The following is a 12,295-nucleotide window of genomic DNA, read 5'->3' as shown; positions in this document are numbered from 1 at the left end:
AATGAGGAGCGTCACCAGAGAAACATGGACGACTTCAGATTTTCAAAAAATATTCCTTAAGTTTATCATCCTTATGAATGTTAAAGAGTGTGATTTCAGATGATTTATTTTGAATATGTATTATAAATAAATAGGTAACAAATCAAGAAAACATTGTAAATAGGAAAGAAGGCTTAAAGAGTATTCTTAGTTTCCTTCAACTCTGATTGTAGAATAGGAATTTAGATGAGCTTTTTTAAAAGAGAATTTCTTAAGCTTTCTGAATGGCACCTTCTCTCCATTCAGTACATCTTTTCACACTGGACATTGTTTTCTAGAAATTCTGATTTCCATTTTTTCTTTTTTGTCCAAATGGAGTGAAGAGGAACTGTTTTTTTTTTCTAATTTGTGTTTCTATTAGAAATGTCACAGTTTCAGGTAGTTATAATAGTTTAAATGAATGTGTATATTATGTGGTGATTACATAAAGTTTAATTAAGGTATAGGAAAAGTATTAGTAGTAGTATACTAAACAAGATAAGATATTATTGAAAGACAAATGTCTGGATTTTCCCAAGAAGAAATTCATGTAAATGTAAACCATGCAAACAAATTGCAACACCTAACACAAAGTAGGTAAATTTCCCCAGTGTTCCTCTGGGAGCGTGGTTGTCAGGTGTTGGCACCAGGGATCCTGACACCTTAAACACAATTGAATTAAATGAGTCTTTTCATAACCTCAAGAGGAATGTTGACATCATTTGAAAGCTCTTCACAGTGTGTGTTCCTGAAACTTTGTTTCCTTAACTCTAGACATTTGCCACAAAACACGGGGCAAAAGAGACAGGGGATCTCAAGATGTGAGTGAGGATGGTAGGTAGTTTGGACCATTAGAGACTGCAAGAACCCCTGGAGGAGCTATTGGCTTGTTCCTCTCACTAACTGCTGGAGGCCCTGGGAGTATACAGCAGGTGACAGCTAGTATTCAACAAGTTGACCCACCAGACGAATAACTCTCTGATGGGGAGCCCCATTTGGCAAGGACCATTGTGACTGGTTGTTTTTTTGTGTAATTTTTCTCATGTGCCACTACATTTTGTCCCTAAAAACAGCTATGGGTATTTTTTCCACTGCTTGTGTGTTTATCTCATGAAAATATTCCATCTTTGGGCACACATAATAGCTGTGGATGGTCAGGAAGATGATTTCTACTTAAGCTGTATAATTTTGATGAATAAAAATAATACTAGGACAAAGACAGCCTTTTACACATTTAGCTGATTTTAGACTTTAAAGCAAATCCAAAATAGACCAGTTGCCCCTGGAGACAAATTGCACAAGGGCACGTTTCCAGGTGTCTGTTTCTTGAAAAGAGCCTGTCAGATAACATTAAGACACAAACTCCCTGCAGCAATTGACTTTCTGCTCATACTCTTAACCTCAAGGTTGAGCCAACTAACCCTTTATTAATTCCTGAATTTCAGTGTTACTCTCTGTCTGGGAATGCTAACCATGGTCTGGCATCTATGGTTAACTTGGCCAGCTCTGCCCTCTGATCTCCAGGCAAACTTTGTCAGAACACAATCACACAACAGCTAACCACTCAGAGCTACATGCCTGCTTTATTCACTGTACCCAGTCAGCTCAACCTCTCAAGCCTGAGAGAAACTGTGTGATTCCTTATGCATGTCAGAATGGCTCTGTCTCTTATTGTTTACTCAAGAAATGCTTTGTGATCCTGAAAATGTAACTCATGTTTGTCCAGAGTTTTTGCTGTAGAGACAGAGAAATGTATGTAGGTCAGAAATGTGTGTGTAGAGGAGAGTGAGTGAGTGAGTGAGTAAAGAGTGAGTGAATGATGTAGTAGTATGTGAAGGAATGTAGCATAGAGAGAAGAAATGTGTATAGAAGAGAGATGCGTGTAGAGAGAGATGTAGAGCTCTGTAGAAAGAGCTGTTAACTGCATATAGAAATGTGTGGATGGGCAGGAGAGAGAAGTATGTATGTAAAGAGATATGTAGCTGTATGTAAAGAATGTAGCTGTGTGGAGTCAGGTTTTCCAGAAAGAGAATTTTTTAAGATGAAGTAGAAGAGAAAGTTACCATCAGAAAGTGTGTTTCCTTATTTACCCCTCAGATAGAAAAGTCTAGTCCTCACTGCATTCATGGATTTTTTTTTTTTTTTTTTTTTTTTTTTGGTTTTTAGAGACAGGATTTCTCTGTGCAGATTTGTGCCTTTCCTGGAACTCGCTTTGGAGACCAGGCTGGCCTGGAACTCACAGAGATCTGCCTGGCTCTGCCTCCCGAGTGCTGGGACTAAAGGCATGCACCACCACCGCCCGGCTATGGATTCTTTTTTTTCACCCTGGAGGCAGTCTTGGAACAGGATCTCCAAAAGGCTGCCAGCTATTGGTTGGCTCCTCTAACTAACAGCCTGTTGAAGCACATGGGCTAGCATGGTTCTCTCATCCAGAGGGAACACTCTAGAGGCCAGGCTATCACCACCATGTTACCAACTGCAAGAATCTGTCATCAACAGCAGACAAGGGGGTGGCCACCCCTGAGGAACAGATGTAGCGACCGTGTAGGGATGTCCTTGTCAACAGGACTGATGAGGAAGAAGCTGTCACTGAGGCTTGCCAATTGCTTTCCTGTTGACTAGATATGAACTTGAAATAGTTTTTTTTCCTGCACAATGCATAGTTTTATAATGTTCTCAAACAGAAATTGAGAAAGCCTGCTCTAGCAGTGAAGAGCTTTATGAATTCAATAAATATTTCATCTAAATACTATAGTTTTAGTCTGTGGAATTACAGAGCCCAAGCTCAGCAAGCACCTGTTGTAAAGGGAAACAAGCGTCATGATAAATGCAATAAGTGTGATGGAAGCAAAGGTCCAGAAACAGGGGAAGGATGAAAGGAGTTTGGAGGAGCCTGTGTGGTGCTGGTCAGTGAGGGGGCCTTTCACAGCAGGGCCAGCATCTAGAGGGAGGAGGGGCCATCTATCTACCCTGTGTGTGGTGGTATTGTGTTCCCCAAAATATTGTGCACCCTAATAATCTTATCTGGGGTCAGAGACAGAACAGCCACAATATTAAACATAGAAGTTTGGCAGTGGTAGCACATGCCTTTAATCCTAGCATTCCAGAGGCAGAAATACATCTGGATCTCTGTGTGTTCAAGGATACAGCCAAGCATGGTGACTCATGCCTTTAATCCCAGAAAGCAAGCCTAAAGGGAGTGATGGCAGAAAGCAGAAAGATATATAAGGTGTGAGGACCAGAAATTGGCAGCATTTGGCTGGTTAAGCTTTCAAGCTTTCGAGCAGCAGTTCAGCTGAGATTCATTCTGGATGAGGACTCAGAGGCTTCCAGTCTGAGGAAACAGGATCAGCTGAGGAATTGGTGAGGTGAGGTAGCTGTGGCTTGTTCTGCTTCTCTGATCTTCCAGCGTTCACCCCAATACCTGGCCTCATGTTTGATTTTATTAATAAGATCTTCTAAGATTCCTGCTACACCTGTGCCCCATGCTCTCATCACAGGTCCATTCCTAAGATGCCAGTGCAGCTGGGAAATGTATAACTTGTTGAGTTCTTGGCGTTTTCTCTTTTTTAACAGGACGACTGCACACTGTGTACACACCTCACCCAGGACAAGGAAAGAATGGAACAGTTGCCAGCAAAGGAAGAGGAAAACACAGGCACAGTTGGCAGACTGGGGAGGTATAGCTGCTTGTACATTCCTTTAGTTAACACAAGCTCAAGGGTGGTATGGGATGGTCGCTGTGACTCAGTCACATTAAACTGATAAGAAGAAACTAATTCGCAAGTATTGGTAGTTACTGAAAACCAAATCGACAAAGCATAGGTTAATTATAACAGCAATTATTTATTTATGCTCCCTTTAAAACTGCCTGATATTTGCCAATGCAGCCTGACTGGTCAGTCATATGAGCTTAGACCGGCGAAAAGGGATTCCAAGAGTTGCGTTGCGTTGGTTGTTAAAGAACAGATGTGCACTGACTCTCTGATTTGGCATTAAACTGCAGCTCTGGGTCTCATTTCCTTGACTTCTGTCACACGGACACACCGCTACAGGTGTCATGTTAAATATGAATTGGAGTTGAAATGATCTGGGATGTCTGTGCTTGAAGTCATTTTAAAACAAATGTTGACACTATATTGTTTGTGAGTGGCTATCAGTTGAGGTCATTCAATTAGATCAGGTGTTTCTTTACTTTTCCCCTCTGAGGTGTGTTTGTGGGGAGAAAATCCTTTGACTGGATAAAAAAGTCGTAGGCATGTGATAAAGGAAAGAATTAGTTTAGTTCCTAGCTTCCCCATTTGCTGGGTATGTGACCTGGGACCGTTTATAACCATTTCCTGACACAGGAGTATGGTGCATGCTAGCAGGTGCTGCAAGAAGCCATTGCCTCATTCAGTGCTGACTTCCAGATTATCAGTGCCGTTCACTTAACTACTCTGTTATTGTTATTAATGGTTTTTCTTTAAATTTTTTAAAATTAATTTTGCATACCAACCCTAGATCCCTTATTAGTGGTTTTTATGCAAATATCTTTTACTTCTTTGACCTTTACCTGACATCCAGCACATTTCATCACACAGCTCAGCTTTCCATTGCAGCGCTGGCTGGCATCCCTGCACCAGTGACCAGTGTAGAGAACTTGTAAACTTGTAAACGTAATGGTCATGCTATGGCTGTTCTAGTCAACACACACACACACACACACACACACACACACACACACACACATACACACACATACGAATGCACAACGATCACATGTAGAATAGCTTTAGCAGAATTACTATCCATGGAAAGCCTTCTGATGAATACAAAATCAGTTGTAATACCATGGTGAGCAAAGAGGCGTTTTTTTTGTTTTGTTTTTTATCTGTTTCTGTTTATAGCTTTGAAGATAATTTATAAGAATGAATACTTAAGCTCCCAAGTTATTCATTCTGTTCCTATATGTAAATTTTTAATTCTACTGGGATAGCTAAGATACTAAATATACCAAAATATACTACCACATGAAGAGACTGAAAGACAAAAACCACGTGTTCATCTTATTAGATGCAGAAAAGGTCTTTGACAAAATCCAATGCCCCTTCATGATAAAATTCCTGGAGAGATTAGAGATACAGTGTGAATTGTGATCCTTATTAGTCTTATCAATAAAAACCAGGAGTCAGATATTGGGGTAAAAGCTGAAAGATAAGCAGAGCAGCAGCCACCAGAGAGTTCTTACCTCTCCGAATTCTCCCACCAAAAGGGCCAAGATCCTGTCTCTGACCAGCTTTATCACTTCCTGTCTCCTGTCTGTACAGACCTCCAGACCTCTACAGTTAGCTAATGGCTAGCTCCACCCTCTGATCTCGAGGCAAGCTTTATTGGTCAGAACACAAACAAAATATCACGCGACAATGGTGTACATATCTCAACATAATAAAGACAATTTACAGCAAACCCACAGCCAACATAAACATAAACCTAAATGGAGAGAAATTCAGCATTTCCACTAAAATTTGGAACAAAGCAAGGTTCCCCTGTCTCCATACCCATTCAATATAGTGCTTGAAGTCTTAGTTAGAACAGTCAGATAACTGATGGAGATCAATTGGATACAAATAGGAAAGGAAGAAGTTAAAGTATATTTGTAATTAATATGACTTTATACATAAAAGAGCCTAAAAATTTCACCAGGGAATTTCTACAGCTGATAAACACAGCAAAGTAGCTGGACACAAAATTAACACAAAAATCAGTAGCCTTCTATTTTAGTCAGAGTTTCTATTGCTATGGTGAAACACCATGACCATAAAGCAAGTTGGGGAGGAAAGGGTTTATTTGACTTACACTTCCACATTGATGTTCATCATCAAAGGAAGTCAGGACAGGAACTCAAACAGGGCAGGAACCTGGAGGCAGGAGCTGATGCAGAGGCCATGGAGGGGTGCTGCTTACTGGCTTGCTCCTCATGACTTGCTCAGTCTGCTTTCTTGTTGAACCCAAGATCACCAGCCCAGGGATGGAACCACCACTGTGGGCTGGGCCCTCTCCCACCAATCACCAATTAAGAGAATGCTCTACAGCCAGATCTTGTGGAGGCATTTTCTCAGTTAAGGTTCCTTCCTTTCAGGAATGACTTTGGTTTGTGTGTCCAGTGTGACACAGTGTGACAGCAGACTAGCTGGCATACCTTCCTGTATACAGATGACAAATGAACTGAGAAATTGGAAACAGTATATTTAATAACAGCCTCAAAAATATTTTGGGGCAACTCTAACCATGCAAATGAAAGACTTGTATAATAAAAACTTCAAGACATTGAAGAAATTGAATAAGACACCAGAAGATGGAAAGATCTCCCATGCTCATTCATCAGTAAAATCAATATAATAAAAATGGCCATCCTACCAAAAGCAATCTACAGATTCAATACAATCCTCATCCAAATTCTAACACAGTTCTTCACAGAAACTGAAAAAACAATTTTCAGCTTCAGATGAAAATACACACACACACACACACACACACACACACACACACACACACACGCAAAACCAGGATTGCTAAAACAATTTTTAATAATAAAGAAATGCTGAAAGGAATCACCATTCCAGATTTCAAGTTGTACTACAAGATATAGCAATAAAAAAATAGCATGGCATTTGCATTAAAACAGACTTGTTGATCAATGGAATTGGATCAAGGAACCAGACTAAGTCCACTCACCTGAGTTTTGACAAAACCAAAAATACACACTGGGGAAAAAGACAGTATTATGGTGGTATTCTATTTGTACTGAAATGTGATTTTAATTGTATATTAATAAATAAAGTTGCCCGGGGGTCAGAACTATTAGAGCCATAGCAAGAGTGTGGCGGTGGTGGCGCACGCCTTTAATCCCAGCACTTGGTAGAAGAGCTAGGTAGATCTCTGTGTGTTCAGGGATACAGCTAGCATTGGAGACATACGGCTTTAGGACCTGGAGGGCTGTACATACAGGCAGTGACGAGGCAGTCACGTGTTTGGGTTTACAAACAGTGAGAAGGCAGAACAGAGAGACTATGTAAAGACACACACACAGGAAGTATGTCTCTTTCGGAGAAGTAGGAGAACCGCAGGAGGAGGGGTAAGGTTTTAGCTCTGAGCTCTGACCTCTTGGATTTCTCTTTTACATTGGTTCTGTGTTTCTTATTTAATAAGACGGTTACATCTACACAGCATTTTCAACAAATGTGCTGGGCAAACTGAATAGCTGCATACAGAATAATACAGCTCGATATACATCACCCTGCACAAACTCCAAATGGATCAAGGACCTCAACATAAGGTCAGACACATGAATCTGGTAGGAGCGAAAGTGGGAAATAGTCTTGAATGCATTGGCACAGGAGACAACTTTCTGAACAGAACACTGTTAGCACAGGCACTAAGAGCAACATTTAATAAATGGGGCCTCATGAAACTGAAAAGCTCCTGTAAGGCAAAGGACACTGTCAGTCACACAAAGTGGCAGGCTAAAGAACGGGGTGGGGGAGAAATCTCTACCAACTACATGTCTGATAGAAGGCTAACACCTAAAATATATAAAGAACTGAAAAACAAACAAAAAACCTTGGCATCAAGAAAACAAATAACCCAATTTCAAAATGGGATACAGAGCAACGCAGAGAGTTCTTAAAAGATGAAACACAAATGGCTGAGAAACATGTAAAGAAATGTTCAGCATCCACAGTCATCAGGGAAATGCAAATTAAGACTACTTTGAGAGTCATTCTTCCATCAGTCAGAATGGCTAAGATCATAAAATAAACGACAGCTCATGCTGGCAAAGCTGTGGGGAAGGGGAACATTTATTTATTGCTGGTGGGAGTGAAAACTTGTACAGCCACTATGGAAACCAGTGTGGCAGTTTCTCAGGAAGCTGGGAATAGATCTGCTTCAAGACTCAGATATGCCACTCTTGGGCATCTACCCAAAGGACTCAACATCCTGCTCCTACAGACACTTGCTCATCCATGTCCATTGCTGTTCTATTCACAACAGTGAGGAAATGGAAACAACCCAAATGTCCTTCAAGCAACGAATGAACATGAAAACGTGGTACATTCTGTGGAATACTATCCCGCTGTAAATAAAAATGAAATTGTGAACTTTGTAGCTAAGTGGATGGAACTAGGAAAGATCATATTGAGTGAGGTAATCTAGACCCAGAAAGATAAATGTCATAAGTTTTTTCTCATTGGAGGCGCTGAGTTCCAGATCTTCAGATGTGAGTTCATAGCCTGCAGTAACTACAGAAACAAGGACAGTAAAACAGGACCATTCCCAGGAAAGTGGTTTAGGGAGTCATAGTGAGAGGAACAGCAGGATTCATGTGCTCTCATAGGGAACAGCAAAAGGAGGGGTCTTCCAGGAGGGGGACGGTGATAATACAGAAGACTGTCTAAAAAGGCCACAAGGAATGATACTATTAATGTTTTACAAAAAACCCTATAATACATATAATTCAGTATATAAATATACATACACAGTTTTAAAGAACTTTTCTCATCTGGGTTGATGGTGCACCCTCCAAGAGCCAAAGTCCACCAACCAAGAACCCCAATACCAGACACGAGAAGCCCTCTTTTGAGTTGTTAGCCAGGGATGTCGAAGAAATTCCCAAAACATAGTTTATTGCTGCTGTCCCTGGTTGTCCCCCAGAGGTGGAAGGTAAGTCCTTATTACCGGAGACACCATGCACTTCCAAGATCCTTGAGCTAGAACTGACCCAGGAGCCTCCTCCCTGAGCAATAGCTTTCACAAAACCAGAAGCTCTATGCAAGCTTCCACAGGAGAGAGAGGACCAACAGCCCTACCCAGCTATGATGCCTGTGAATCATATCAATGACCAGCACGGCGCAATAACCTTAGTGATGCAGTAGTGCACACATGCCTTGGTGTAACCCACAGCTCTATAACTGAGACTCACTCAACAAGAGGGAAAGCATGTCTGGTACTGGAAACCTACTCAATGCTAGTGAAGTTATGGATCTTGGAGAACCTACAACCACTGCTTTACTAAACCAGCATGGTTCCTGACAACCATCTATAAATATCCGTCCTTCTACCAACAGAGAAGTATAGTCTTCATCCCTCATCAAGGACATTTCACTTTGTAACTGACAGAGACCACTACAGAAAACCACAACTAATCACAATGCAGAGTTGTGGAGCTCAGTCCCAATGGGCTTGGGTACACTGTAGAAGAGGAAATGGAAAGATTGTAAGAGCCAGAAGAAGAGGGAGTTTGCAGTGAGATTGTGTCTCCTAGAAATGTCAGAAGCCACATCCATAAAGTCTCGCCAACATGACTGCCCAAACATGAGCTGAACAAGGACAACACCAATGGACGTGCCCAAGTGGATGGGAAAGCCCTTCCCATATGCCTTTATGCTCTCGTGAGCCCTAACCCTCTGAATCCATAATCCCCATTTGTAAGTTGCCTTGGTCATGGTGTTTATCACAGCAGTAGAAACAGGATCAGGAGCCAGACTCTGAGCAGCTAGCTAGGTCTCTCAGATGACACCACACACACAGCACACAAAATCATTGTTCTCCAGACCCCAAGCTTTGTGGAATCCACATTAGCCTATTCATCCATGGTGACAGCCTTTGGGGGATTCCTTTGCTATTATAAACCTGAGAGGTTCAGAGCCCCTTAAGTCTCAGACGGTGGAAGTCCCCATTGTGCCCTTCTCCGAGGCAGTTGCCAAATCTGGCCCCTCAAACGATGTGTTGTACATGGCAATGAATCTCCCAGCCAACCAACCAAACCAAAACAATGTGGTTAAGTATAAAGGAACACTGGTAGGCGGTCCAACTCTGGTCTTGGCCTGCACAGTTGTAATTCATTAGTGCTATAATTACTGACAATCACGTTAAGGTAAAGAGAATTTATGGTTACAAATGATTTTCTTATCTCCTCTGAATTACCTCTCACAAAAATAAAACAGGTAATAGCCTGATTTAAGACATTATCTCTGCTAAGTGCAGCCATTTGTTGTTTTGGATCTGTGATATAGATCATTCAACTGTAGAGGATAAGATATCCTGTAATTTTATTAATTCTCTGTTCACTCTCTTAGCGTCTTAAATCTTGAAAATTCCTTGATAAAGTAAGCCGATTAAATTCTGATTTTTTTAGAAGTAGTTGAGCATAAGAAAAGGAATTTGTATGTTAGGAAAACAGTCTTGAGTACTTTCTATGATGTTAAGCTAATCCAGTTTCTGGTCTGTGCTGCATTTATCTTTGACTGGTGACCATTCCATCCACATTTTTACCTTTTCTTCTTTGATTGGAAACTTAGGAAGGAACTTTTGGTGCTTAGCCTCATAATACTCATTCTCATAATTTATAAAATGAGCCTTCCACTATTTAATGTCCTGGTTTAATTTTTTCACATAACTACTAAGATATTGATTTTGTTTTTCCTTTTATCACACATGGCAAAAGCCAAGTTGCCTTAGATGATCAAGAGAAGGAACTTGAAATTTGTGAAGACTGCAATCCAAGTAAGTCCCCTGATAGTGGATTAACTCAGACCCACTCTTCTTAATAAGATAAATAGGAGTAAGAAAGACTGACCAAAAAAGTAGCGTTTATGAAATCAGCATACAAATTGAGTATTTGTGTGCAGGTGTATGTGTGTTACTCTGTCATTGAAATCCTTAACCTTCCTTTTATAGTAGATTTTCTGTTCTGGGGAAATACCTAATAAAGCCCAAATATTTGTTTTCCTTAAGAAAAGTGAGAGGGGAAAATGTTCTCTGATTATAGAGGTCCCATTTGAATTAGTTTTATTTCCTGTTGCTGTGATTAAAATTACCCTGAAAAAAGCAAATTAGAGGAGAAAGCCTTCATTTTAGCTTGCACATCCTTCTTAGCAGGGAGTTGGCAGCAGCCAGAGCTTGAGATAACTGGTCACATCAGTCTGCGGTCAGAAGAGAGCAGCAGATGCATGTGTGCTTGTGTTAGCTCCTTGTCTATTGTTGCAGAGTTCAGGATCTGTTGCATGGGGAATGGTGCCGCCCACGGTGGCAGTGTCTTCCCACCCCAGTTAGCAAAGCAAAGGTAATCCCCAGATGTGACCACAGGACAACCTAATCTAGACAATCCCTCACTGAGATAACCCACCAACTGCGTCAAGTTGACAATTAAAAGCCACCATCACACAATTACTGCTACATTCTGGAAGCTTAATCAAGATAATAGTTTTTTTTTAATTTTATCTTAAATTAATGTTTATGGGTGCCTTGCCTGTGTAGATGCCTGTGTACCATATGCTCCCAGAGACCAGAAGAAGGCGCCAGAGTCCCTGGAACTGGATTACAGATGGTTCTAAACTGCCATGTGGGTTCTGAGAACTGAGCCCAGGTCCTCTGGAGGAGCAGTCAGTGCTCTCAACTGCTGAGCCACCCTTCCAGCTCCAATAGTTTTATTTCTACAGTTTTCCTATCACATGCCACCTTTCTTGAATCTCTACAGTGCCTTTCTAGGCATCTGTCTATTGGTTATGGTTAAGAATGGATAAAGATATAAAGGGATGCTCTTTCCGTGAGATCTTTCCATTGGAGGCAAACTGGAAGAGGCTGTTAGCATCTTCCCGGGACAGCCCCAGGGAGAGAGACTCCAGAGAGACCCTTCCCCTGCCATGCCACACAGTGCCCACAAACCGGCCTTCCCTGTGGCCTCACTCTTCATCTTACACAGCACAGTTTTGGATGAAAATCTGGAGAAGCCATGTTTTGTAATAACAAAATATGAACAGATCTGTCCCTAGTGTCATTGGTCCAGAAGACCACAGAGCCATTAGACACAGAAGCTTCTGCTTTTGCAGGCCGCGCAGTTTGCTTTCAGTCTGGCAGGGTTCTCTTGTGACTGTGGAGTTGGGCAGTGACATTTACTTTCATGGATTACATTTTGAGACATCTCTCTCTTCCACCTTTCATTGGAAACATATAAGAAGTCAATTTAAGAGCTCCCAATACATTAGCCTCCAGCCATTGATCTAATTGATCTTCCTGGTAGAACACTCAGCCAGGTGTGGTTCTAAGGAGAATCATGCTACAAAAGATCCCATTTATTGTAAAGATTGTATTTCCCCATTTTCTTCTTTCTATTCATTTTGTTGATTTAAAATATAGTTTTCCTCTATCTTCAGAAGCAGATACATGTCCTGAATGCTACTCTAAAACAAGGTAAGATTTGATTAATTTAATTGTGTAAGGCAGTCTTAAGTGAATG

The 12,295-nt window shown here is 41.1% G+C and overlaps 1 protein-coding gene across 1 annotated transcript in view; it reads left to right on the top strand.

The window, feature by feature from the left end:
* LOC114694087 overlaps positions 1–12,295 on the top strand; it is a 96,096-nt gene that overhangs the window by 16,547 nt on the left and 67,254 nt on the right. The window contains exons 7-9 of the mRNA XM_037208245.1: positions 3,595–3,698; positions 10,505–10,563; positions 12,213–12,249. Of these exons, the coding sequence (XP_037064140.1) occupies positions 3,595–3,698; positions 10,505–10,563; positions 12,213–12,249 (200 nt within the window). The remainder of the gene's footprint in view (positions 1–3,594; positions 3,699–10,504; positions 10,564–12,212; positions 12,250–12,295) is intronic.

This window comes from Peromyscus leucopus, chromosome 7, assembly GCF_004664715.2.
Source record: "Peromyscus leucopus breed LL Stock chromosome 7, UCI_PerLeu_2.1, whole genome shotgun sequence".
NCBI lineage: Eukaryota > Metazoa > Chordata > Mammalia > Rodentia > Cricetidae > Peromyscus > Peromyscus leucopus.
The sequence above is the reverse complement of the archived record's forward strand: the minus strand, read 5'-3'. Positions and strand labels throughout refer to the sequence as shown.